Source organism: Porcisia hertigi, chromosome 1 (genome assembly GCF_017918235.1).
Source record: "Porcisia hertigi strain C119 chromosome 1, whole genome shotgun sequence".
Taxonomy (NCBI): Eukaryota; Euglenozoa; class Kinetoplastea; order Trypanosomatida; family Trypanosomatidae; genus Porcisia; species Porcisia hertigi.
In genome coordinates, this window is record NC_090560.1 from 25,838 (window position 1) to 48,301 (window position 22,464).

A 22,464-nucleotide genomic window follows, 5' to 3' on the forward strand; every position below is an offset into this window, starting at 1 on the left:
AAAGCTGACACTTGAGCCAGGGCAAGACAAGGAGGAAAGGAAACGCGATCGAGGAAAAGGCGTGGGTGTCATAACAGACATCTGCGCGCGTGTCTACATACTTTATTTTAATCGTCAAGCGATTACAGAGATCTCTGCAGTCCGGAAGGCGTTGAGGACGGGGGGGACAGGGGGGGGGGGGGGGCACGGAGCAGCACGAGCAAAGAGGTAAACCGCAGAAGAAGGAGGAGTGAAGAAGAGAGAAGAGGAGCGACTGGGGATGATATTGCACCAAACCGCAGACAGTCAAGGGAGGGAGGGGAGACGCACGGCCGTAGACCGCAACAGCAACCATCTCCAAAGTGCTGGAAGCCACATATGTGAGCAGCGCAAGGGCAAAGAAGGCACGCTGAGGGGGGGGGGTTAAGCGAAGCCAACTCTCACTCACCCACCTACCTCCGCAGGGAAGAGTGTGCTCGACAGGTGAGAAGGTGTGGGATGAACACCTCTCCCCTCCTCCCCATCCGCCTCTTCATCTCTCGACTCCCCCATCCCTTTGTCCTCTGGATCGCGGTTGTTCGAGGACTTTACTCCGTCACTGAATCTTTGCCTTCACAGCGCACACGCTTCAGGTGTTCTACGAGCTGTGCCTCCTGGTGACGGCGTCGCTCATCCTCGAGGCGATGCTTCTCCACCTCCTGCACAGAGCGGTCGAACGCGCTTCCGATGCCGGCGCTGCCACCGGTGGTAGAAGCCGTCGTAGACCTCACGCCGAATGCCGAGGCGAACTTGGCGGCGGTCTTCGCATTCTCGGTCCTCTGCTGCACCTTCAGCTGACGCTTGGCGGCAACAAGCAATGACTGGTACAGCTCAGCGCACTCCCGTTCGACCGTGACGGTGTCTACCCCGGCCGCCTCGCGCTCCTCTCGGTACAGAAAAACGCGCAGTCGTACCTCGCGCAGAGCACGATGTGAGTCGAGCCGTGCTGCCATCTCACGGTTCTCGCCTTGAGCACGGCGTTGCTCGAGGGGGTTGATCGATGCCCCGCCCTCCACCGCTGTTGCGCCCTGCTCCGCAGGTGCCCGGCCCGCTGCGGAAACGTTCACACGGCTGCGCTGGACATAACCGCTCAGTCCAGTGCCTTTGACCGCGGCAGCCTCCACACCGTTGTACATGACGGTGTGGGTTTTTTTTTGGGGGGGAGGGGATCTGTGTCGACTGCACTGTAGCTGCCGCCTCGTTGAGCGAGAGTAACCCTTCACCTGCCGGATACGCACGCCGTGTCGTTGCACCTATGGGATTACTAGAAGGGGGGGAGAGGGGGGAGGAGGAGGAAGAGGAAGAGGAAGAGGGGAGGAGAGGAGAGGAGGTAGAGAAAAATATGACGAGACGACATGAAAATTGAAGTGCGGATGCGGCAGTGGAAGAGATGGGGGAGGAGGGGGGATTCCCACGGGTGCCGCCGCCACGATTCTGGCGCAGGGAAGCCAAAAGCCCCCGACGCAGTCGCTCGCAGACAGTCACGCGTGCAGCGGTGGTGTGCGTGCGGGGACACACGTATACACACACACAGACATACATGTATATATATATATGTGTGTGTGTGTATACATGTATGAGTGAAGTGCTCTTGCTCGCATTGTCACGATAGGCGCATCAGCCAGTGCGACGACGACGAGGCTCCCCCCTTTCCAGGGAAACCCCCTCCTCCTCCTCCCATTTCTACCACACACACACACACACACCTCTGCCACCACCACCACCCCCTGGGTGGGCAGGAATCAGATGGCGATGGGGGGATGGAGAGGGTAGGGAGAGGGAGAGGGAGAGGAGGTACACACAACAACATGTATCCTGTCGCTGCAATGTTTTTTTTTTTATAGCCGACTACGGTAGGCCTCATCTAGCAACGTCTCACCGTACTCCCGCTCCAAGTCGCGTACGAGCGCGAGGGCCAGAGCACCGAGTAGGTCGCGCGCTTGCACAAACCGCTTCTTCTGCTCCGCCTCCGTCTCCAGTGCGAAACGTTGGGTGAGTTCTGGGACTTCCCACCGCCGCTGCACTCGGCATGCCTTGCGCAGCTCGTGCGACTGCAGGCGCATGAAAAGCGGCTCGCCTTCGTACAGGTCATCCTGCAGTTTGCGCGTTGAGCGCTCGTGAAAAACGGAGGGGTTGCGCGGACTCCACAACGTCCAGCTCTGACGCGCGTCCGTCGTGTCCTGCATCACCGTCCAGTGTGCTGGCGTCGCTGATACCAGTAGTGGATCAGAGAAATCTGAGCTGGAATAAGTGTATAACGGTGAGCATGACGCCGATGGTCCAGCACTGCGAATAGAGCTCTCCTGTGCAGCTTGCGTGTCTGTGTAGCGCCGCTGATAGCGGTCGCTCGTCCGCCCCGAGTAGGGTGCATCGACGCTGACGTAGACGTCGTACGTGTTGCGCTGCCGGCGCGCGCCAGCCAAAGAGGACGAGGACTGTCGGCTGACATCGATGCCGATTTCTTCCATGGCGGCCACCGCCAACGGATGCACCGTGCCGAGATGGTGCACACCCCCGCTGCAAACAAACAGACGGCCACCAGTATAAGCCCGCAAGAACGCCTCAGCCATCTGGGTCCGTGCTCGGTTTGTGACACCAGCAATGATGATACCACGGCAGACGCTCATGGCGCTGTGCTTGAGAGTCTGGTGATGTAAAACTTGCAAGTACGTATTTTGTACAGGGCCGGGGTGCATACAAAGAAGCGGGGGAGGGGAGGGGTTGATTGGGAGAGGGGGAGGGGAACACACACACGAGCGTGCAACACGCACGGCGGCCGTGAAAAAGTAAGCTCTTTCGGGGATGTTTTTTTGGGGGGGAGGGGGGGAGAGGAGAGGAGGGGAGGAAGCCCGCGAAGTAACACGCAAAGAAAGACCGACGGATGCTTCATTCCCTCTCTGTTTGCTTGTTCATTTGTTTTTTTCATTGCCTCCCCCTCACTCAGTCACAGATAATAATGTTAGAATGAGATGAAGACACGGCGCACTCACCACTCGTCTTTTTTTCTGGCGTGTAGATGTTTGTGTTAAAGGTCTGCACAGCAGTGACGAACACACCGCCCCCTCCCTCCCTCCGCCGCCGCTGTCAAGAACTGCCTTGGATGCGAGGAGAAAGGAAACGAAAGAGAAGGGGGAGGAGGGGAGGGGGAGCGGCGGCGGCAAATGGTAACGAAAACCAGAGATGAGATGGTCCTCGACCGAGAAGGTGAAATCACTGCTGTGCAGCAGTTGTCGTCTGAACACCAGTGTTTGATGCAGAGGAGCGGTGAGGCGAGACGTGTGGTGGTGTATGTAGACGCAATGCCCACGGAAGAGAAGCGGTGCTGAAGCGGGCGCGCGTGTGAGATGCGATCGCACATGTGGTCTTTCCTTGGCCCTCCCTGACTAGCAATGCCCCTCCTGTCGACTCTATGGGTCGCCTAACTCCTCCCCCCCTCCCCCTCCCCCGGCCCTGGCCCTGCCCCTGCCCCCCCCCCCTTTTTTTTTGGATTAGGCCTTAGCAGTCGGCAGGCGCACCGTGACATCGATATAACCAGCTTTGATGGACTTCACCTTCACAGCTGCAGTCAGGAATGAGTCCGTGCGGAGGTCCTCCATGACAGTGGGGTAAAGGGATTGACAGCCGCGCTTGCTGTGCTTGCCCTCCCCTGTCACGATGCGCAGTTGGCCAATACGACGATTTTGGCAAAGGTGGATCCGACGAACCAGTACGTCGTGCACCTCATAAGTGTAGAAGCCATGGAGATCGAGTGTGCTCGTCGCATCTGCGCGTAGCCGCTCGTGTTCCAGGGCCAGCATCGCCAAGCGGTTCAATCGGTTGTACTCGAGACCGAGTCGATGGCCCTCGCAGCTCAAGAGCTTCGCGGTTCTGCCGTCGCCTCTCACAAAGGCGGCGCTGGCCTGGCCAAGGACACGGCAGCGCTGCGACTGTACTAGGCAAGCTTGCTCCCGCACCCGCCGCCAGTCGCCAAACGCGAGTATCTCTTTTTCGGCTGCCAAATAGGCGTTATAGGCCTCCGCGCTCGTCTCCGCTGGAGCCTCATGTGCAACGTGGGCGGTGTTGGTGTCGCCTGCTGCTGCCGCCGCCGCCGCAACTGCTGTCGTTGCCGTCGAACAACTCCGCTGCCCCGACAACACCACCGCGTCGCTGGAAAGTGTCCCCTCAGGCACCACTGGAGTCACGGTAGATTCGAAGTGAAGCATCTCCTTCGTCAAATCATTCAAAGCAGTGATCGCGCGCTTCCACTGGCAGTCTGCGGAGCAGAAGGCACAACGCACCACGTCGGCGTCGAGGCCAGGGAACATGGCGCAGAGTTTCTCTACCCGGAGCTGGTCGGCTGGCGCCATAGTCGTAGTGCTCCCATTCCATATGGCTGACCGAGCCACCCTCTCTTGTGCACAGAGAAGGGCATTGTACGACTCGGAGAACACCCCATGATGCTGCGACAACACCACCTCAATCGCTGTCGGTTCGACTGCTGGAAAGAGGGACACGAGTGTTAAAAGGGCGTTATGATGCTCGGTTGTCTTTGCTGCTGCCGCGTTGGCCGAAGCCTCCTCGCTCGCCTCTGCCTCCTCAGCGGCCGCCAACGCAAGAGCAGCAGCCACGTCGTCCACATCGGCCGTGGTTGAGACGGCATCAAGGCGAGCAACAATGTCACTCGCGGAAACGGGGTCTCCGCAGCTCATGCGAAGCGCCTGCAGCACCACAACCGGCTTGACATCTGGGAATACCCCCAGCAGACGCACGAAAATGTCGAACTCCGAGGCGCTGATGAAGTCACCGCCGTCACCATCGCCGTTATTCTCTGTTGCCGCAGGATTGGCTGGGCGCAACGCCTCCGACAACATTGCGAGGTCTTCCCCAGACGGCAGCGTTCGCGAGGGTGATGAACCACCTGGCAACGTGTCACGACCCGAGACTGACGCCGTCGCCGTCTGAAAAAAGCCGTCCTGGAGGCGATTTCTCGGTGTTCTGGTGTGCCGCAAGTCCCTTCCCGTGTCGGCGACGTCCACCGCCCACGGCGCCGGAGCGCTTCGAGCGATAAGCTTGGCGTTGAACTCCTCCTCTGTTTCGTGGCGATAATGACAGTCGTCGGCGCTGTAGCGGCAAACTCCTCTAAGGAAGTGCACGCAGACGTCGGCGTCACGGTCGATGTAAGCGCAAGACTTACCGTACTTGCAGCTGCCGTATTGTTCGACACACGGATGATGTGCACGACGGAGACGAGCGGGGGTCGTCTGTGCAGGAGGGAAAGATGATAATGATGAGGTCGGTGGTGTTGTAATCTTGAGTGAAGGGGACTGCGCAACACCAGCCATGTTTTTAAGCAAATCGAGGAACGGGGTCGGGTGCGTCCCCACCTCTGCTCCTGGACCTGATCTAGTGGCGCCGTCACCTGGCTGATCGACCTCCTCGTTGTCTGTAGTATCCGTCCCCTTGACTTCGAACGTGTACAGCGACGACGGTAGCATGGGTTCGGTGTACGATGGGGCAGACCCTCGAAGGCGGTTGAAGTCCGAGGCGAGCGGCGGCGGAGCGACCAGCTGTGCATGCGCCACGCTACCACTGTTGTTGCTACCCTCATTGCCAATTGCGCAGGCGTCGGCCTCGTCATGGATAACCTCCGCGACCTGAACCTTCGACCCCATCCCGTCGACGGCATGCACGCGGTAGAGCACGTCACCGCTCCGCAGATGTTCTGCGGAGTCGCCGTCGTCAGTACTGTCCCAGACATAATTACGAATGTCAACGCCATCAATCATGTGGCGACGTCGGCATGCATTTTCGTAGATGCAGGAGCCTCGAATGTGATTTATGCAGACGTCGCCGGGCATATCCCTGAAGAGACACCTCTCACCGAACTGGCACGACCCGAACTGCACGACACAGGGATGATGCCGCTTTTGCTGCTTGCGTAGGGTCTCGGTGACGGGAGAGGGAGCGAGCAAGCTGGACGCCGGAGGCGGTTTCGTTCGTTGTAGCGATGGAATGGCAGCCGAAAGGGGGCCACTCGACGTGCACGCCCCTTTTACCCCGCGCGATCGTTGCTGCTGCTTCAACTCCTGATCACGCTGCCGCTCGAGAATGAGCAGGGCAGTCTGTAAATTGTTTCCAGCATCCTTGAGTGCTTGGATGGCCTTGGTCTTGCTGAACCCCTTCTCTGTCAGTCGCGTCACGTTATCGTGGTGACCCCTGGAACTGGGCTTCATCCTTTTTTTTCTGTGCAGCGCCAGAAAGCCAACAACACATACACAGCAAAGCGGTATGAGCCACGTGACAGGATGAGGAGGAGGAGGAGGGGGGGAGGGGGGTAACAGAAGCCGCACCCGTTTTCCCCCTTTTATGTGTGCGAGTGTGTGTCGCTGCTTCATGCACGGGGGATCCATGGGCAGGGGAAAAAAAAAAGAGCGGAGGCGAAGGAGAAAGAGAGAGATGAAGAACGGCTGCCCTGCTGCTCCTGCTGTTATTTTTTGTTATTATTTCTTTTTTTTTTCGGGGGGGTGAAAGTAGGGGACGAAGCCAGGAAGAAGCAGGCGTCGCCACTTGTCGCCGCTGCTGTCTCTGCGAGTTCGCGCTAGCGAGGTGTTTACGCGAGAAGCGAAGTAGTAAAACCAGACACACACACAGACACAGACAGACAGCAAGCGAGGTCAAGACAGAGGGACTTCGGGGATTGGTCAAATGGGGTGGGGTTGGGGTGCTGGAGGAGGGGGTGGGGGGTTCTAGTATAGTACATCGAACATGATCCGAGAGAGGAGGGGGGCATTGAGAGAAATGAAGAAGCACACAGAGAGAGACACATGTGCGTGTGCCCAAGACAGACGATCCGGGAGGACGATGGGGAGGAAAAAAAAAGGGGGGAGGGGACAACCTAGGTGATATACACACACACACACACACACACATCCTTCCTTTGTGCAACAAGCAGCGACGAACCGCAGTGTGATACACAAAAGAATGTACAAGCAAACGTCGCCACGCGTTACAACACACTATAGAGGAGAAGTGCAGCCGCACCCATGCCCCACTGTGGAGCCCACAAACGTCTCCAGTCTGTTTGGCCCGGATCTGATCGGACTCTCTCATGTATTACACCGCATACGCTGCCTTTTCCCTCAGACACTCTTTTCTTTACACTGTCGGGTCCAGCACGTCACAGTTGGTGATCACGATTGCCGCTTTCGGGGCCTGGTTGTGGCGCACCTCCACTGCGTGGATCGCATCCACCACGTGCATGCCGTCTACTACTCGACCAAAGGCAACATACTTTCTGTTCATCCACGACATGGATCGACGCGTAATGTAGAACGCGGAGCTGTTGGTGTGCGGACCGTCATTACACATGCCGATAATCCCAGCCGCGTCGTGGGGAACAGTGTAGGCCTCATCTGGAAAGCATCGGCCGTAGCACGAGTAGCCACCATTGCCGGTGTGCGCCCCCGTCACGTCACCCGCCATCACCCACGCATCCTTCAAGGTGCGGAAGAACGTAGTGCCCTTGTAGCCGATACGCTGCACTTGCTGCGCTGGCGGTGGGTCGAATGAGTTGGAGTCCTCAACGATATCGTCTCTGAGAACTGTAGTGCCACGGCAGAGCTCGCAGAAATTTTTACAGGTCAGCGGTGTCAACGTGGAAAAAAGCTCGAACAAAATTCGTCCCACTGGGACGTCATCAATGGAGATATCCATCCAGCAGTACTGGCAGTCGCGTGAAGCGAGGAAGGTTCTCCACGCATGCTGGCCTCGCGCGGTGTAGTAGTCCTCCGTGGGGACAGGCTTGTAGTGCGTGTGAGCACCGATGCTGTCCAGAAACATCGCTGCAGTAAGGAGCTGTTGTGGCATGCTCCCATTGGCGTGCTGGACCACCAGTACTGTGACAGACTCGTTGGCAGCTGCAGATGTCGTGGTACTCGGCTCATTGCTGTCAGCAGACGATGTGTTTGCTGGTTGTTGCCGCTGCAGAGGTATCTGCCCCGCGGCTGCCCACGCATCCCGTCGCTCTGAAAACTCTCGTGGAAGCTCTTGCGTCACGGCGACCACATATGACTCGGGAAAGTTCTCATTGACGTACGCGGCCGCCTCTGCACACCGCTGGAAATCGGGCGCCGTGATAAACCCGTAGACGGTGAACGAAGCGATGCACGCCATGGTGACGGGTGACGGATACACTCCTACACCCACTCACCAAGACACAGAGAGAGAGAGAAAAGAGAGAGAGAGAGAGACGCACACACACAAAGAGAGAGGAGACGATGTATGCGAAGGCTTACACACACACAATGGCCCCTGAGGGAAGTCGCCCAAGGGGGAGGGGGAGATAGGAAGGGGGAGGAAGAGAGTCATATTGGAAGATGGAAACGAAAGAAATGGGCTCTGACAGCAGCTGCAGATGGGTGTCGTCGGACACCACCACAGAAGGTGTACACGTAGGCGAACGTACCGCCTACACCTAACGCCTTGTCAAAACACAGCAAGGTTGGTAGTTCCGTACTCCCACTCACTGATTTGTGCGGCTTGGCGCGCAGGCTAGCGCTCGATCATCTTTCCCTGGCATTTTTTTTGAGGGGGTCTTTCGTCTCCGATGACACACTTGTGTATACTTCGCCGTGCAATGCGTGATGTCGCGACGAGCTCACGTCGGCTAAACTACCAGTGAACTTCGTTTTACTGGCTGAGGTCGCGTGGGGATAACCACGCTCACCTTTGCTCTACGTCAGCGTCTATGAAGCATGACCTCCTCCCATCGCGACCCCTCGCGGAAGGATGGAAAAAAAAAACGAAGCCTCTCTTCGAACATTGTCTAAAATCGAGAACACGTCGTTCCCAGAAGAAAAAGAATGGGAGCGGAGAAAACACACGTCTTATTGTTTATTGTTTTTTTTATTTTTTTTTGCGTGTAACTTTCTGTCTGTGTGTGTGTGTGTGTGCGTGTGTGTAATGAGTGCGCTGCACATTGACCGACTCTGCGCAGATAACAAAAAAAAAAACACGTGCCAAATCTAACACCCCCCCACACACACACACACAGACAGACAGACAGACACACCTGCCGCCTCGAAGGTCTCCTCTGAACAGCATCATCCAAGAATTCTCCTGTCGACGTCAGGAGTAATACACAGCACCGTCGTCAGGTGAGCAACCTCTCACTGCCACTACAAGTGGTCTTTGTTTTTGGCAAGGTGAAAGTGCGGCGGGCAGGGGGGGGGAGAAGCTTTCGTTTTTTGTTGTGGAATTGAGAGTGGGCACATCCAAACCGATGCCATGCGAGACCTGCTCAACCCCCCCCCACACACACCATCACCACCACCGACACATACACACACACACATACACGAAGATGCCCAAATAGTTTTTTATGTTTGATTGCCCGCCTCCGAAAAGCTGCGGAACTGCTGCTTCAACCGCGAGTAACGCGCTTTTCCTTCGGGGCTGCTGTTGCAGTAGACGCTGAGACCGCCTCCCAGTAGTGCTGGGGTGCCACCAGAGAGTAGCGTGAAAGACAAAATAGCAGATGCAACCCAGCAGTGAGTTCGCAGGAGTGCCTCGATGTCGTCTGCGAGGGTGCCATGCACCCCAGTGGGGGGGCCTAAGTTCCACTTGAGACTGCCCCAAACCCCTGAAAGTGTGCCACTACTACCTGGTGTGGCTGTGGCGACGACATTGGAGCTCGACGTGTTCTTGGAAGTGATGGCGTCGTGGAGAATGGGGAAGGCGAGTTGGGCGATGCTCAGACCACCCACGAATTGGAAGAGTATCTGAGGCGTTGTGCGGTACATCGGTGGTATGGTGTCCGAAAGGGTGGGGGGAAGGGGGGAGGGGGTAGGGTCACCACACACGTTGGCGTCTCGACGTGTTCAGCAAAGGAAAGGCAGTCGAGCACGTCCGCTATACCCAAAAGAAAAAAAAAAGAAAAGAGGGGGGGTGAAGGAGGAGGAGGAGGGAATGCAAGTGCAGTTATGAGGACCACTTCCATTTGCAGAGTGTCATCGAGGCCATCACGAAAGAGTAAAACATATATAAATACTACATATCAGATTATATGGCAGTGTACAGCCACCTCCCCGCGTGTGTGCATGTATACGGTGGGGGGGGGGGGAGAAGGGAGGGGAAGAGGCGGTGGGGGTTACACCACCATGCCGGTCCCCTTTTTTTGTTTGTTTGGTGGTGTTGCTTTTTTTTTAAAGTCTTTAAATTCTTGACAGCCCCGAATGGTGCCAAAGAGGAATGATCTAGAGATGTTGCGTACATGTACGGATGGTGATGTAAAGAGAAGGAGAGGAAGCGAGTGAGGGGAGGGAGGGGGAGGGGAGAGGAAGGAGGGAGGGGGAGGGAACCCCGTGTAAGGCGTAGATCTAACGGGAGGGTAAAAAAAAAAACGTTTCCTTCCAAAAGGGAAGAAACGGGCCTACCAAGATGGTGCGTGTGTGTGTGTGTGTATGGAAGGGGGGGGGGGGGGGAGAGACCAGCTGAAGCACGCAACATCACCGTTTCCAGTGTCGAGCGTGCATACGCACAGACAAACATACAAACACAAAAAAAAAGAATTTATGGCTGCACAAGAGGGGTGGGGGAGATGAGGAGGCGGTGTGAAGAAGCCCTAGTAGAGACCCTACTCCCCTCTCAGGAGCTGGAGCGGCACGATGCGAACTCGGCGGAGCTGCATCCATCGCTCGCCCACCCCCGCGCCCCCCCCCTTTGCTGGCGCCGACACAAAAGGGGTTGCGCCACCGTCGGTGTTGCACCAAAATGGGGGACATTAGCGATTTCACACGATGACGTCTGTACTGGGCAACGTCTATTGTTGGTACCACTTTGGAGGACATCGCAGCATCGCTAACACGCGCTCCCGAGCGGCTCGTTCAAGAGAGGCAGCAGTAATGGCGCCCCGCCACTGCCTCATCGACCGCCGTCACGCCGGGAAAACGCTGGGCCTCGAGAGAGACCGCTCGCACAAACCTCAGACTGTAGGGGTGGCATAACCCTCGTTGCACTGCAAGCCGGAAGAGACGACAAATATGGGGATCCCAGCGAATCGGTCATCACGGAGGTCGCTGGCGTCGTCATGCGTGCATCCATGCCGAAGACCCCCCCCCTCTTCAATGGTTTGCGAAGCCGTCGTAGCCCTCTCTCGCGACACATTCGTTGGGGAGCGAGCCCTCTACATCGACGCGATGGCGCCGAGAAGCATCGCCTGTCTCCTGCAGGTCGTGTGATCGGCTGCGCAATCGCGTCATCGTCTGCTGAGACGGCGATGCTTGCGATGGCGCTGGTGAGAGAGATTCTGTGCAGCACATGCGCTCCGGTGAGGCCAAAGGGGAGTACACCCGCTGTGCAACATGGCGCCCCCCTGCGTCCGCAGCGACCGTCTCTGTCAGCACAGACGCGTTGTCGCTAACGTTACATACACCTTCAATCTTGCACAGCTCCTCGCGCAGCTGCGAGCGAACTTGCCCAGGGTGCAGCAGCTCCAGCTGCTCTGCTGTGCTGGTGTGCACCAAGTCCTCCATGACAAACATGCTGCGCAGCTGCACACGCGTGAAATAGCGGTAGAGATCGCCGTCGGCCTGGGGTGTGGGCGACCGTCGGCGTCCTCCGCTGCTGTCGCTCTTGGTGGACTGTAGTGCTGCCATGCGCTTAAATATTTGGTTGCGATAAATCTTCTCCTCGACCGTGCCACACGTCACCAAGCGGAAGATCACAACGTCGCGCTGCTGGCCAATGCGGTGTACGCGGTCCACAGCCTGGTCATCCGCTGACGGGTTCCAGCTGGGGTCGAGCAGCACCACAGCCGAGGCACCGGTGAAAGTCAGCCCGACGCCGCCGACCTGCGTTGTGAGCAGACACACCCACACGCCGGCATCGCTGTTGAAGCGGTCGACCTCGGCGCAGCGGCGCTCGCTCGGCATGTCACCATCCACCTGCGTGTGTGCCAGTCTCCACTCCCGCAGGAGAAAGCTCAAGAGGTGCAGGAGGCGCTTGGAGCGGGAGAAAACGAGCACCTTGCGCTGGTCTGAAACGCAACGCACGACCAGCCGCAGTGCCACCCACAACTTAGAACCACTAAAAATATCGCCGAGCTCCGCCACCGGCGCCTCGTACGGGTGGCGCGCCAGGGCGGTGACGAAGGCCTCGTCCACGAGGCTCAGCCAGGGATGGCTGCATATCTGTGACAGCATTGTCAGAAGAAGCAAGGGATTCGACGACAGACTAGCCGTTGCGGCAGCGGCTGAGGTGTCATCAGCGCCAGGGCAGCTACCTGTCACTATGCCCTCCTCGCCAACAGAGCTGTCAGCGATGTCCACGTCCACAGCGCCGTCACGCGCGGTGGTCACCTCCTTCGAGTTCAAGAAGGCCGCGTACAACTCCTGTTGAACGTTCGTCAGGCGCACCCAGACAACGACATCCTCCTTTCTACTCGACAGCACCCCTGTGGCGACATCCCTCTTCTCACGGCGAAGCATAAATGGGCGGATGGCGGCTTGCAGCCTCGCCAGCTCACCCGCAGCGGCCTCGCGTTGGGCCGCGCTGGCGTCGCGCTGGTTTCCACGCAACAGCGTTCCGCTGACGGCGTTGAAGCTCGACTTCTCCATGTCGATGATCGACCCATCGAGGAAGCGAAAAATGCTCCACATGTCATTGAAGGTGTTCATGAGTGGCGTGCCAGTCAGCGCGATCTTGTGGCGCGCTGAGAGGGTCAAAGCCTTCTTGAAGACAGAGGTGGTGGAGTCCTTGATCCAGTGCACCTCGTCCAGCACAACATAGTCAACAAGAGTTGCGCTCATGTCTGCCGCGTCCTGCCGCAGCACACCATAAGTCGTGAGCAGCACACACGGGAGCCCGTAGCGCAATTTTTGCCACCGCGCCTGCCGCTTCGGACGAGACTCGCTGTGAATGACTTCGACGAGTGGGGCGAGCGACACTCCACCCCACTCGGCAATGGCGGCCGTCCACACTGGGACTAAAGTCGGTGGGACGATGAGGATTGTCGTTTTCACCATTTTATTCGCGTAGAGCTGGCCGAGGAAAACGGCCACTTGCACAGTCTTGCCGAGGCCCATCTCATCTGCCAGAAGGCAGGCACGAGACTTGCAGTGACGTGAATAGAGCCACTGAACGCCCTCGCGTTGATGCGGGTAGAGTCGCCTGTCAATGTCCGGTTGAATGTGGAACAACGGTGGTGAGGGCGATGGCAGTGGCGGCAGCTGCGGCGACGTCTCCGCGGATGCGAATACCGTGCTTTGAACGCGCCGCGTCTCATCTGCGTCATTGGCATTATGACAGGAGCGTTGGGTGTCCGCCTTACCGGTGTTCGGAGTCCCCGTCTCCGTGTTCACACACGTCTCCCGCAGCGACCCAGAATAGGAGTGTCGGTGCACCGCAGATGGGGAGGTCGAAGAAGCAGCCACGGTGTGAGCGCCGGACTTGGTGCTACTGCCGCATGGCTTGGACGGCGTCCAAGAGAGAAGATCATTCAGCAGATCGTCGTCGTCCTCCATTGGGCCCCTTCCTCTGAGTATGTTCCGTACCTGCAGCAAGTGTGTGCGTGTGTGTGTGTGTGCGTTTGTGCTATCTCCCTGCCTAATATATATATATATATGTGTGTGTGTGTATATACACAGGAAGAGAAGTGAAGGAGAGAGAGGAGAGGGGGTGGTGGTGGTGGTGGTGGTGAGAGGTATGCATATCCATGCCAAGAGGCTGCATGATCAACCAAGGAAGGCATCTCTGGATATAATTTTCTCTGTGGGGAGGGGGCCAACGGGCTGTGATGCCCCACCACCACCAGAACATCAATATACACACACAAGCAACTTAAACCCTCCATAAAACTGCAGGCTCAGTGCCGCCTGGCTTGGCCTGCCTTGCAAGTCTGTCTCCCGCGGACGCGTCGACAAGGGCCAACATCACTCAGCCAGCGTGGTCGCATCGTTTCTCTTTCTTTCTTTCCTAGCCCCCCCCCCTTTCCCCAATCGGCCTCTCCCCCTTCAGTCGTTCTCCTCGCGGATGGGAAGCAAGCCATTGTCGCGGATGTAAGAGGATCGGATGCGAAGCTTCGACCCACGTAAGCTTTGTACACCGTAGAGGGCATTCAACTCGATCGTGGAGGCGATCACCTGCACCCCCTTCACAACTCCGCCTTCGAGGAAGAGCCCGTTGCCGCCGTTATTTATGAGGCTGGACCCCTCCAGAACGCCCATGCTTCCCTCGTGAACAACAACGCCGTCCCCCTTGTTCTCCTCTACCGTCGACTCGTAAACGTAGAAAAAGGAATTCAGCACGCGCAGACCGGCCTCATTCCTCCGCACCCGCGACCGATGAGCCTCAATGCTGGCGCCGTTGCGCACGTAAAGGCCTGCGAAACCGCAGCGCGAGATGAGACACAAGTCCAGCCTGACCCGCGTGTGCAGTCCGGCAACGACGATGCCGCCGCCTGCGCCGCCGTAAAAGTGACAAGCCGTCGCCTGCAGTGTCGCACCGCCACTCACCGAGAGCAGCGGTAGCGCGGGTGCAGCAGAGGAGGAAGAAGACGGGTCCACAGAAGTGGCAGCGCCCACCTTCAGACACCTCTTCGCCTCCGCCTCCTCCTCCACCTCCCCCCCTCCCCCCTGCACGAGCACGACACCTTTCAGATCCACCTGGCTGCGTGCGCCGCGGATGCAGAGCGCAGGCGCTACGGGAGAGGAAGGCCGCAGCACCACAGCGGCACCTGGGAACGCACTTGTGAACTCCACGTGTCCGCAGTTGTCCAACATCAATTCCTCATAGTACACGCCAGGCTGCAGAACAACACAGTCGCCGCTTTGCAGAGCTGCACAAGCTGCAGTGTAACGGTTGAGTTGGGAAGATGGCGTCCACACGTGCACTCGCCTGGGTGCGAACGGGAGTGACGGTGGTGGTGGTAACACCAAGGCACCGCCGCGCATGGGCGGAGATGTCGGTGGCCGCGGTGGTGTGGCAAGAGGAGAACCGCCAAGGAGTGTGGAAGGGCTGCGCTGACCACCACGCGCCCTCGCCGTCGCGGCTGCAGATGTGGCATCTTGTGTCGCTTCTCCCCCACGGCGGAGCAGCGGTGACGGCGTCCGAAGCGAGAATCCGCTGCACCTACTGCGGGACGAGGTGAACGGGGAGAGAGTTTTCGTGCGGTGCGTCGGGGAGTTGCTTCGCTTCACCGTGGTCGTAGAAAGAGAAGCGGGCGACGAACGTGGAGGAGCGGAGGAGGAAAAGGGAGCCTGTCGAATGCCTGACTCACACGAAGGGACGCGGCGGCTCCTAGAGGCCGCGGCGTCCACGTGCTCGACATCGTGATGGTGAACAGAAGCGGCGGTAGAAGCCTGTATCGAAGACGGTTCTGCGAATGGCTCTGAGGTGGGCCCCATCGCAACGCGGTGCTCAGTTCCGGCATTCTGTGAGCAAGTGGCGGTGTTTGCAGTCCCGCGAGTCACGCGCTCGTCAGCACCACTGTTCACGCCAAACCGGTGGTCCGGTCCATAGTTCCTTTTATCGTGCAGAAGCCCGGTGGTGCTACATGGCCTCTGCTCAGTGTTGGACTTACCGCCGATGATGCGATGGCGTCCTCCTTGGGGTGGCGGCTGTGACGGCACGTCGACAGGAGACCCGCGCTCCTCTAAGTGTGGAGGCGGCGGTGACAGTGAGGTGGCATTGGGGGTCGTCGACGCTGCATCCCCCATACGCCTCTCCTCCTCCTTCGCCAGCAAGAGAAATCGTTTGGCGCATTGAGAAAAGAAACGCAAAAAGACAGCGATATGTCGCAGAAGCTCAGCTTGCTCGATGTTGTTGCAATTGTGTCGACCATCCTCGCATTCGTCGTCTGCCCCGGGCGCTGAAAGATTATGGCTCTGGCGCCACTGTAGCGGTGAGGTTTGCGACAGCTGGGACGGCGCGGATGTCGACAACATCGCCACGCGGTCCGCCAGCCGTCCAACATCGACGGAGCACATCTGATCTATCAACTGTCTCATTTCGTGGTGTCGCTGGTGGTGGTCTAGAGGTGTGGTAGTAGCCGCAGCAATGGTGGAGGAAACGGTGACAGGCTCCATGGCAGCACTCGGAAAAAACGTTGGGGTGATGGGGATGCGGGATCTCGCTGCAGGTGACGCGTCAAGAGCCGTTCTATGAGAAAATGAAACAACACTTCTACAAGATGAAGAAACAGAGGATAACGGAGGCGCCTCGCCCACCGCAGCAGGCGCCGACGCTGCTGCCAACGTCACGTCTTCTACACCACGAAAAAATGCTTTCCGAGACGGTGCCTCTTCTGCGCACGATGCAGCGGAAGCGCCCGCGAAGGATAAGTGGGGCGACAGGCCATCGCGAGTGTACCTCGCGCGCGGTGCCGTTAGCATTGGCGTGCTCGCAGCCTTTGAAACGTGCCAGGATGTCGCCAATGTCCTTGAGGCGCTGCGGATTGTATCGGCGATAGAGCTACACCAGCCCCTCTCGGACGCCAATGAGGAACCCCCCCCCTCTCTCTCTATTTGGGGCCTCGCTGCAGGAGCGGCGGATGGTGGACGAAACTGGGACGGTACGTACCGTGTGTCTGGCGATCGAGTTTTTATGTGCCCCCCTTCCACTCAACTCAACTCAACTCCCCGATGAAATAAAAAAAACAAAACCATTCCCTCGACTCTGCTACTTCACTGCGAATCTAAAACGAAACCAAAACGCGTCCAGGATCACCTGTAAGGCTGTGCGCGTACGTGCGTGCTGTTAAATGGGGGTGTACACGTGTGTGTGTGTGTGTGTGTGTGTGTGGAGGGGAGGAGGGGAGGAGGGGGAGGAGGGGAGGAGAAAGGACACGTACAGATAAAAAGACACAGACAGACAAAGAGATAGGGACACACACAAACACACACAAGCACACGCACCCTTGCAAACGTGGAGCAACACAGTACAGCACCAGCACGCATGCAGACATGTATGCGACGGTGGACCGTTTGGGAAGAGGAGTGCGGGAGGGGGGGAGGGAGAGGGGGAGTAACGAGGGGGGGGGGGAGGGTCACCCCTTCCATTTGATAAGGTTTGAGATGGTGCAGGAAGAACAGCGCAGAAAAAAAAAACAGGACAAACAGAGTCCTACTAAATATAAATGTATATAAATATAAATATAAATATATAAATATATAGGGAATCCAACGGGTGGGCGATTTCCATCATGACGAGCGTGAGAGAATGGGACAAGCCGCTGATCGACAAGAGCATGTGAAGCAACCAGCGAGGAGGCCTACAACAAAGGCGAGGTGGGGTGATGAGGTGTACCACGACGTGTCGGTCTGTGTGTGTGTGTGAGAGGGGGGAGGGGGAGGTTCAACAAATAGAGAAAGAGAGAGCGAAAACGTGGACTTGTGGGTACCCCACCCCTCCCCCCTCTCACACACACATACACACGCCACCTCGGCTTACATCACCATTCCGAGCATCGAACCATCATTACTACGTAAGCAGGGCAGCGGAGTCCTCCGTGAAGACGTGATAATTATGGTTCCCTCCACCCTATTCCACAGCCCCACACCTCACCCCCACCACTCTCCTCCCTTTTTTTTTAGCAGAGCGGAACGTAGAGGATTCCCTTGGTGCTGTACTGGTTACGTTTTGCCTCGATTTGCCGCAGCTCCGACTCGATCGCGCTGCGCCGCTGCAGAATCGATCGTGTGTCATAACGGATGGGAATACGCGCCAGCTGCCCCTCCAACTCCTGCTGCCGCGCATCCAGCTGGCGCAGCGTGTCCTCCTTCTCCTCCTCTGATACACGGCGCTGGCCAGCGGGAATCAGAGAAAGTTGCCGTTGGCGCTCCGTCTCTGCAGCAATCGCCTCCTTCTCTGCGACCAACTCCGCCTTGCGCTGTTGCAGATATCGTGGGATCCGTGCCCGGTTCGGTGCATCCGCCTTAGCTGAGGCTGCACTGGAGGAGATGCCCGCAAGGCTGCCACCGCCAGCACCGCCGGAGGCCTGACCCGCTCCAGCTGCGCGCAGCGCCCCAGTGCGCCCTGGCGAACCTATGGCCGGAAGGGTGCCACTGACGCTCCGCCGGGCAGCACTACCGGTGGTCTCCTTGTAGCAGAAAGTCTGGCTCGACCCCTCATCGCACTCGCGCACGTACACGCGGATCTGCACCTCGTCGTGTGCGCCTTCATTGCTATTCGACGAAGTAAAACCACCTGATGCAAGACCATCTTCACCACCGTCAGCTCGGCCGTAGCCGTGCGATGCGACATGTTTATATTGTGACTGCGTGCGCCTCACCAGCTCTGCACCACGCCGCGCTACCTCCTCGTCCTGAATTCGGCGCTGCCGATTAAGGGCCTCCTGCTCACGAATCTGCATCCGGTTCAGTTGCGCTGCATTTTGAGGCATTTTCTTTTTTTTTTGGGGGGGGGAAGGGAGAGAGAGCCTAATCTAGTAAGATGTTCTCACACACACACGGAGGGGGGGAGGCGCAGAGATCCCAGGCACGCGCGAGGTGGCAACTGTGGAACTCCTCACCCCTCGTCTATACGAAGGAGGGGAGGGGAGGGGGGAGAGAGGGAGGGAGGAGGGGGAGGGAGGAAAGGAAGAAGAGACGTGTCTGGTGTGTCTATGCGTGTGGATTTATAATTTAAAAAAAAAAGGGGAGGGCAAACGTAGGAAGGGAAGGAACGAAGGGAGGGGGGGTGAACACTCTCCCCAACAGTGGAGGCTTGACTTATCATGGGCGGAGGGGAACAAAAAAAAAAGAGGGGCGGGGATTTTCATTGAGTGCGTGCACATGGATGCATATGAGAGTAAACATGTGATCGTGTGTGTATATGAAAACACATGTGGGAAGAGGGTCCGTTGATGGCGTGGGAGATGGAGAGATAAAGGGAGAGAGAAAAAACAAAAGCAGCGCTCCCCCCAGAGAGAGAGAGACACACACACACACACTCAGCCATACATGTCCAAACCAGGAGGATGCACAGACGCCCACACAACTTGGATGGGTAGTGATGTTTGTGTGGGGTTGTTGTTGTTTTTGCAGTCCACTGCTTCTGACACACACATACACAGATAAACAAATATATATGTATGCGTATACATGTATATGCTTGTGTGTGGTCTGTGGAGAGGTGCGGATCGCCGTGATGATTTGGGTGGTCTTGCTGTGTATTTTCCTTGTGTACGTGTTTGTATCCATATGCGAAAGTGTGTGTGTGTGTGTCAGCTCTGAGCCAAGAAAATGAAATAGCCGTCATGGGCACACACATAATCACGGATAACGAAGCGCGTCTCTTCCCTCCTCGTCCCTCCCCCACCCCACGAACAGAGAGAACTAGACCAAAGCGTCGGCGCTGGGGGGGGGGGGGCGAGTGGGAAAGGGGAGGGGAGGGGAAAATCAAATCGTAGGGAAGGGGGGTTGAGGAGTACACAACAGCCGCAAACATACAGACCACGCACACAGAAATATGCGACGGTAACAACAAAACGAGGGGGGGCTTTGGTTCCTTGAAGACAAGGTGGGGGGGATCTATTAGAACGCTCACCCCCCCCTCCTTCCTCCCTCCCTCCCTCCCTCCCTCTCTTATCATGATTATCCCTCCCATAGCGGGTAGAAGACAAGCACACATACACAGTGGGAGAGAAGAAGAAGAAGTGTGGGGAACGTCAACAAAGGTCAAAGAGACCACGACCAGGTGCCACAAGAACACCGAAGGGGGGGGGGGATGACAAGACACACACGCGCACAGAAACACCGGCACCTCTCTCTCTCCCCACCCACCCACCCTCTTCAAGACTTGTTCAACTCTTCTCGTATCTTTGCCTTCAGTTGTGCTATGTCGGCTCCAATAACATAGCCAAGCATCTGCCCCGCCCTCACCAGCATAAACGTTGGCAACTGCATCACACGGCACTTGGACACAATCTCCGTGTTGTTGTCTGCGTCCACCTTTGCAAAGCGCACATTTGCGAATTCGTACGTGAGCCTATCCAAATCTTTCTCGATAGTTTTGCATGGGCCGCACCACACTGCGCTGAAACACACAATTGTGAGTATTCCCTCATTCGCGATCTCACGGAACTGCTCTACGCCATAAACCTCAGCGAAGGGCATCTCCCACTATATAAATAAATATATATATATATATATATATATATATCCTGTGCGCGTCTTTAAGTGTTCAGCTATTGATTCATTTGGTTTGTGTGTGTGTGTGTGTGTGTGTAGAAGGAAGGAGGGAAAGAGGGAGGGATGGATGGAGGGATGGATGAAGGGGAGGAGGGGAGAATAGTAGGTATGCATTGCCAAGGGATCACTGGTTAGCTCAGGCTTTTATATGTATTTTTTTTTTCGTGTGTGTGTATGTGTGTGTGTGTGCGGGGTGATTTATTCGAGACCAAGGCAGACTCTTACACGCCTGCCTGAGACAAAAGATGGGCGAAGATGGCAAAGGTGAATGGTCGCGCTTACACAGCGAATTGAAAAGAGGAAAAGGGGGAAGAAAAAGAAGAGGGAGTGGAATGTCGTGCAGGGGATAATGGGGGAGGAGGTTTGCAGCACCCCTCCCCTCTCCTCCCCTCCCCACCCACCCACCCACCCAAAACTCCCCCTTTTTATCGCCTCTCGGCCGCTTTCCGCCTCGAGCGGAGATGACAATGGAGCGTACACGGGCGCGCCTTGCACACTCACCACCCAACTTGCACACGAACGTGGAGACGGAGGGAAGAGAAGGAAGAGGGAAAGAGCGCGTATTAGTGTCGATGCAAATCTTTCTTTTTTTACGTGTATGTGTGCAGGCCACCCACCCACCCACCCACCCACCCCCTCCCTCTTTTGTTCCCTCGCTTCACCATAAACACCCTCCAAAGTGCAATAATAAACTTTCCTTGGGGGAAAGAGGGAGGGAGGGAGGGGGGGAGGGGGGGCAGAAGGAGGAGGAGGAGAGGGAGGAGTAGAGGTGGAAAAAAAAAAGTGTCCCCCTTCCCCACACCTTTTTTTTTAATCACTCGCACCTCTTTAGGACTTTGTTGTGGTTACTGTCGTGGGATGTATAGTGTGGCCCACTCTCCCTCCCCAGCCTCCCTCTCTCTCTCTCGTCAGCCAGGTATTAGCGGGTCATCCGCATCCACCGGCCACCCCAGCCTCTTGAAGGTCTTTTCCATGTGTAGCGGCAGCGGCGCCGTGACGCAGACGAACTCACCGGAGCCATTCTTGTAGGGAAGTTGGATCTTGCGGTGGTGAAGATGCAGTGGGACGTCTTTTCGGGCTGGGTCCCAGAAGAGCGACATGGATTGCGGGAAGGCGCTCTCGCCACCGTACTTGGCGTCGCCGAGAAGCGGGGCTCGCAGTGCGTGGGCGGCCATGATGCGCTCCTGGTGCCGCCGCGTCGTGAGGGGGTAAAATGAGATGAAGCTGCCGAACTCCAGCGCGGAGGCGTTGACAACGAACTCGGCAATGCCCACTTTTGAGTTCGCCGTAGGGTTTGGGCGTGCCACGATCAGATCGCCCCCCTGACCCTTCTGTATTTCAAAGTGCATGCGAATACGGCCGAAGTTGACCGGGGGCCTTCCCACCGCGAAGCCCCAGTACACACTATTCGGAACGACGCGCTTCACAAACATGCGCCCCAGCATGCGATGTGCGTTCTTGCTGCGCGCCAGCACAACACACCCACTCGTTTCGCTGTCAAGGTTGTGGCATATGATTGGTTTCTGCGTGTTGGTGTACCGCCAGGCGGGAAGGAGGTCCGTGATGTTCATGGCGAGTGGGTCATGCGTTGGCATAATCGGCACGCCACTGGGCTTGTTTATCACGACAACATGCTCATTCTTGAAAAGCACCATCTCCTGCGCCATCTCACGCGCCTTGGCGGAGAGATGGAATCTCTCTCGCCGCTCCTGCCCCTGAGACGACGAGGAGCTCTGCAGCTCCGCCCCACTCGGCGGTGCGAGCTGCCGCTCCCAGAAGCCTGCTGTCGGCACGACGAGCAGCTCATCGAACTCAAGACGATCTGTTAGTCGAGTATATCGCTTCTTTCCGTTTTTTCGGTAGCGGTAGATGTGCCCCTGCTGCACCAGCCGCTTCACCGTCTCATAGTCCCACTCCGGGTGGTGTTGAGTAATGAAGTCGTCTACTCGTTGACCGAACCAGTCCTGTGTGACAACGTGGTACTGTAGGTCATTCGATTTTCGAGACAACTCCTCGCGCGCTTGTAGAGAAAGCGGGACATGCTGCCTGCGTCGCTTCTCCAGCGGAGCTGTAGGCTGTGGCACCGGCTCCAGGTCTGAGACGTGCTTGACAAAAGACGGCTGCCATGCCAACAGCAGGCAGAGACGCCGCATCTCGCCTTGTGTTTAATGTGTGTGTGTGTGTGCTTTTCTCGGTTAGCTGTCGAGAAAGCCACGCACACGCACACGCGAGGTAGAACAGGGGGGGGGTACCGTGTGAAGAAAGGGAAGGGGGGTCGCAC

General features: G+C 57.3%; 10 protein-coding genes across 10 annotated transcripts; all 10 read right to left on the reverse strand.

Annotated features, from left to right (window-relative positions):
* Window positions 1-566: 566 nt before the first annotated feature.
* Window positions 567-1,154, reverse strand: JKF63_07798 (uncharacterized protein; the record flags this gene model as incomplete). The annotated part of the gene is made up of 1 exon (XM_067903729.1): window positions 567-1,154. One exon carries the CDS (start codon window positions 1,152-1,154, stop codon window positions 567-569), a length of 588 nt encoding a protein of 195 aa, XP_067759988.1.
* A 702-nt stretch (window positions 1,155-1,856) lies between these two features.
* JKF63_07799 (uncharacterized protein) lies at window positions 1,857-2,714 on the reverse strand (the record flags this gene model as incomplete). The annotated part of the gene is made up of 1 exon (XM_067903730.1): window positions 1,857-2,714. One exon carries the CDS (start codon window positions 2,712-2,714, stop codon window positions 1,857-1,859), a length of 858 nt encoding a protein of 285 aa, XP_067759989.1.
* Window positions 2,715-3,506: 792 nt separating this feature from the next.
* JKF63_07800 (uncharacterized protein) lies at window positions 3,507-6,230 on the reverse strand (the record flags this gene model as incomplete). Its single annotated transcript, XM_067903731.1, has 1 exon — window positions 3,507-6,230. The coding sequence occupies one exon, from the start codon at window positions 6,228-6,230 to the stop codon at window positions 3,507-3,509; it is 2,724 nt and encodes a 907-aa protein (XP_067759990.1).
* Window positions 6,231-7,152: 922 nt separating this feature from the next.
* JKF63_07801 (uncharacterized protein) lies at window positions 7,153-8,169 on the reverse strand (the record flags this gene model as incomplete). The annotated part of the gene is made up of 1 exon (XM_067903732.1): window positions 7,153-8,169. The coding sequence occupies one exon, from the start codon at window positions 8,167-8,169 to the stop codon at window positions 7,153-7,155; it is 1,017 nt and encodes a 338-aa protein (XP_067759991.1).
* Window positions 8,170-9,374: 1,205 nt separating this feature from the next.
* On the reverse strand, window positions 9,375-9,797 carry JKF63_07802 (uncharacterized protein; the record flags this gene model as incomplete). The annotated part of the gene is made up of 1 exon (XM_067903733.1): window positions 9,375-9,797. One exon carries the CDS (start codon window positions 9,795-9,797, stop codon window positions 9,375-9,377), a length of 423 nt encoding a protein of 140 aa, XP_067759992.1.
* A 1,320-nt stretch (window positions 9,798-11,117) lies between these two features.
* On the reverse strand, window positions 11,118-13,517 carry JKF63_07803 (uncharacterized protein; the record flags this gene model as incomplete). Its single annotated transcript, XM_067903734.1, has 1 exon — window positions 11,118-13,517. One exon carries the CDS (start codon window positions 13,515-13,517, stop codon window positions 11,118-11,120), a length of 2,400 nt encoding a protein of 799 aa, XP_067759993.1.
* Window positions 13,518-14,006: 489 nt separating this feature from the next.
* On the reverse strand, window positions 14,007-15,398 carry JKF63_07804 (uncharacterized protein; the record flags this gene model as incomplete). Its single annotated transcript, XM_067903735.1, has 1 exon — window positions 14,007-15,398. The coding sequence occupies one exon, from the start codon at window positions 15,396-15,398 to the stop codon at window positions 14,007-14,009; it is 1,392 nt and encodes a 463-aa protein (XP_067759994.1).
* A 2,183-nt stretch (window positions 15,399-17,581) lies between these two features.
* Window positions 17,582-18,394, reverse strand: JKF63_07805 (uncharacterized protein; the record flags this gene model as incomplete). Its single annotated transcript, XM_067903736.1, has 1 exon — window positions 17,582-18,394. The coding sequence occupies one exon, from the start codon at window positions 18,392-18,394 to the stop codon at window positions 17,582-17,584; it is 813 nt and encodes a 270-aa protein (XP_067759995.1).
* A 1,390-nt stretch (window positions 18,395-19,784) lies between these two features.
* JKF63_07806 (uncharacterized protein) lies at window positions 19,785-20,108 on the reverse strand (the record flags this gene model as incomplete). The annotated part of the gene is made up of 1 exon (XM_067903737.1): window positions 19,785-20,108. One exon carries the CDS (start codon window positions 20,106-20,108, stop codon window positions 19,785-19,787), a length of 324 nt encoding a protein of 107 aa, XP_067759996.1.
* Window positions 20,109-21,091: 983 nt separating this feature from the next.
* JKF63_07807 (uncharacterized protein) lies at window positions 21,092-22,336 on the reverse strand (the record flags this gene model as incomplete). The annotated part of the gene is made up of 1 exon (XM_067903738.1): window positions 21,092-22,336. One exon carries the CDS (start codon window positions 22,334-22,336, stop codon window positions 21,092-21,094), a length of 1,245 nt encoding a protein of 414 aa, XP_067759997.1.
* Between the last annotated feature and the right edge of the window lie 128 nt (window positions 22,337-22,464).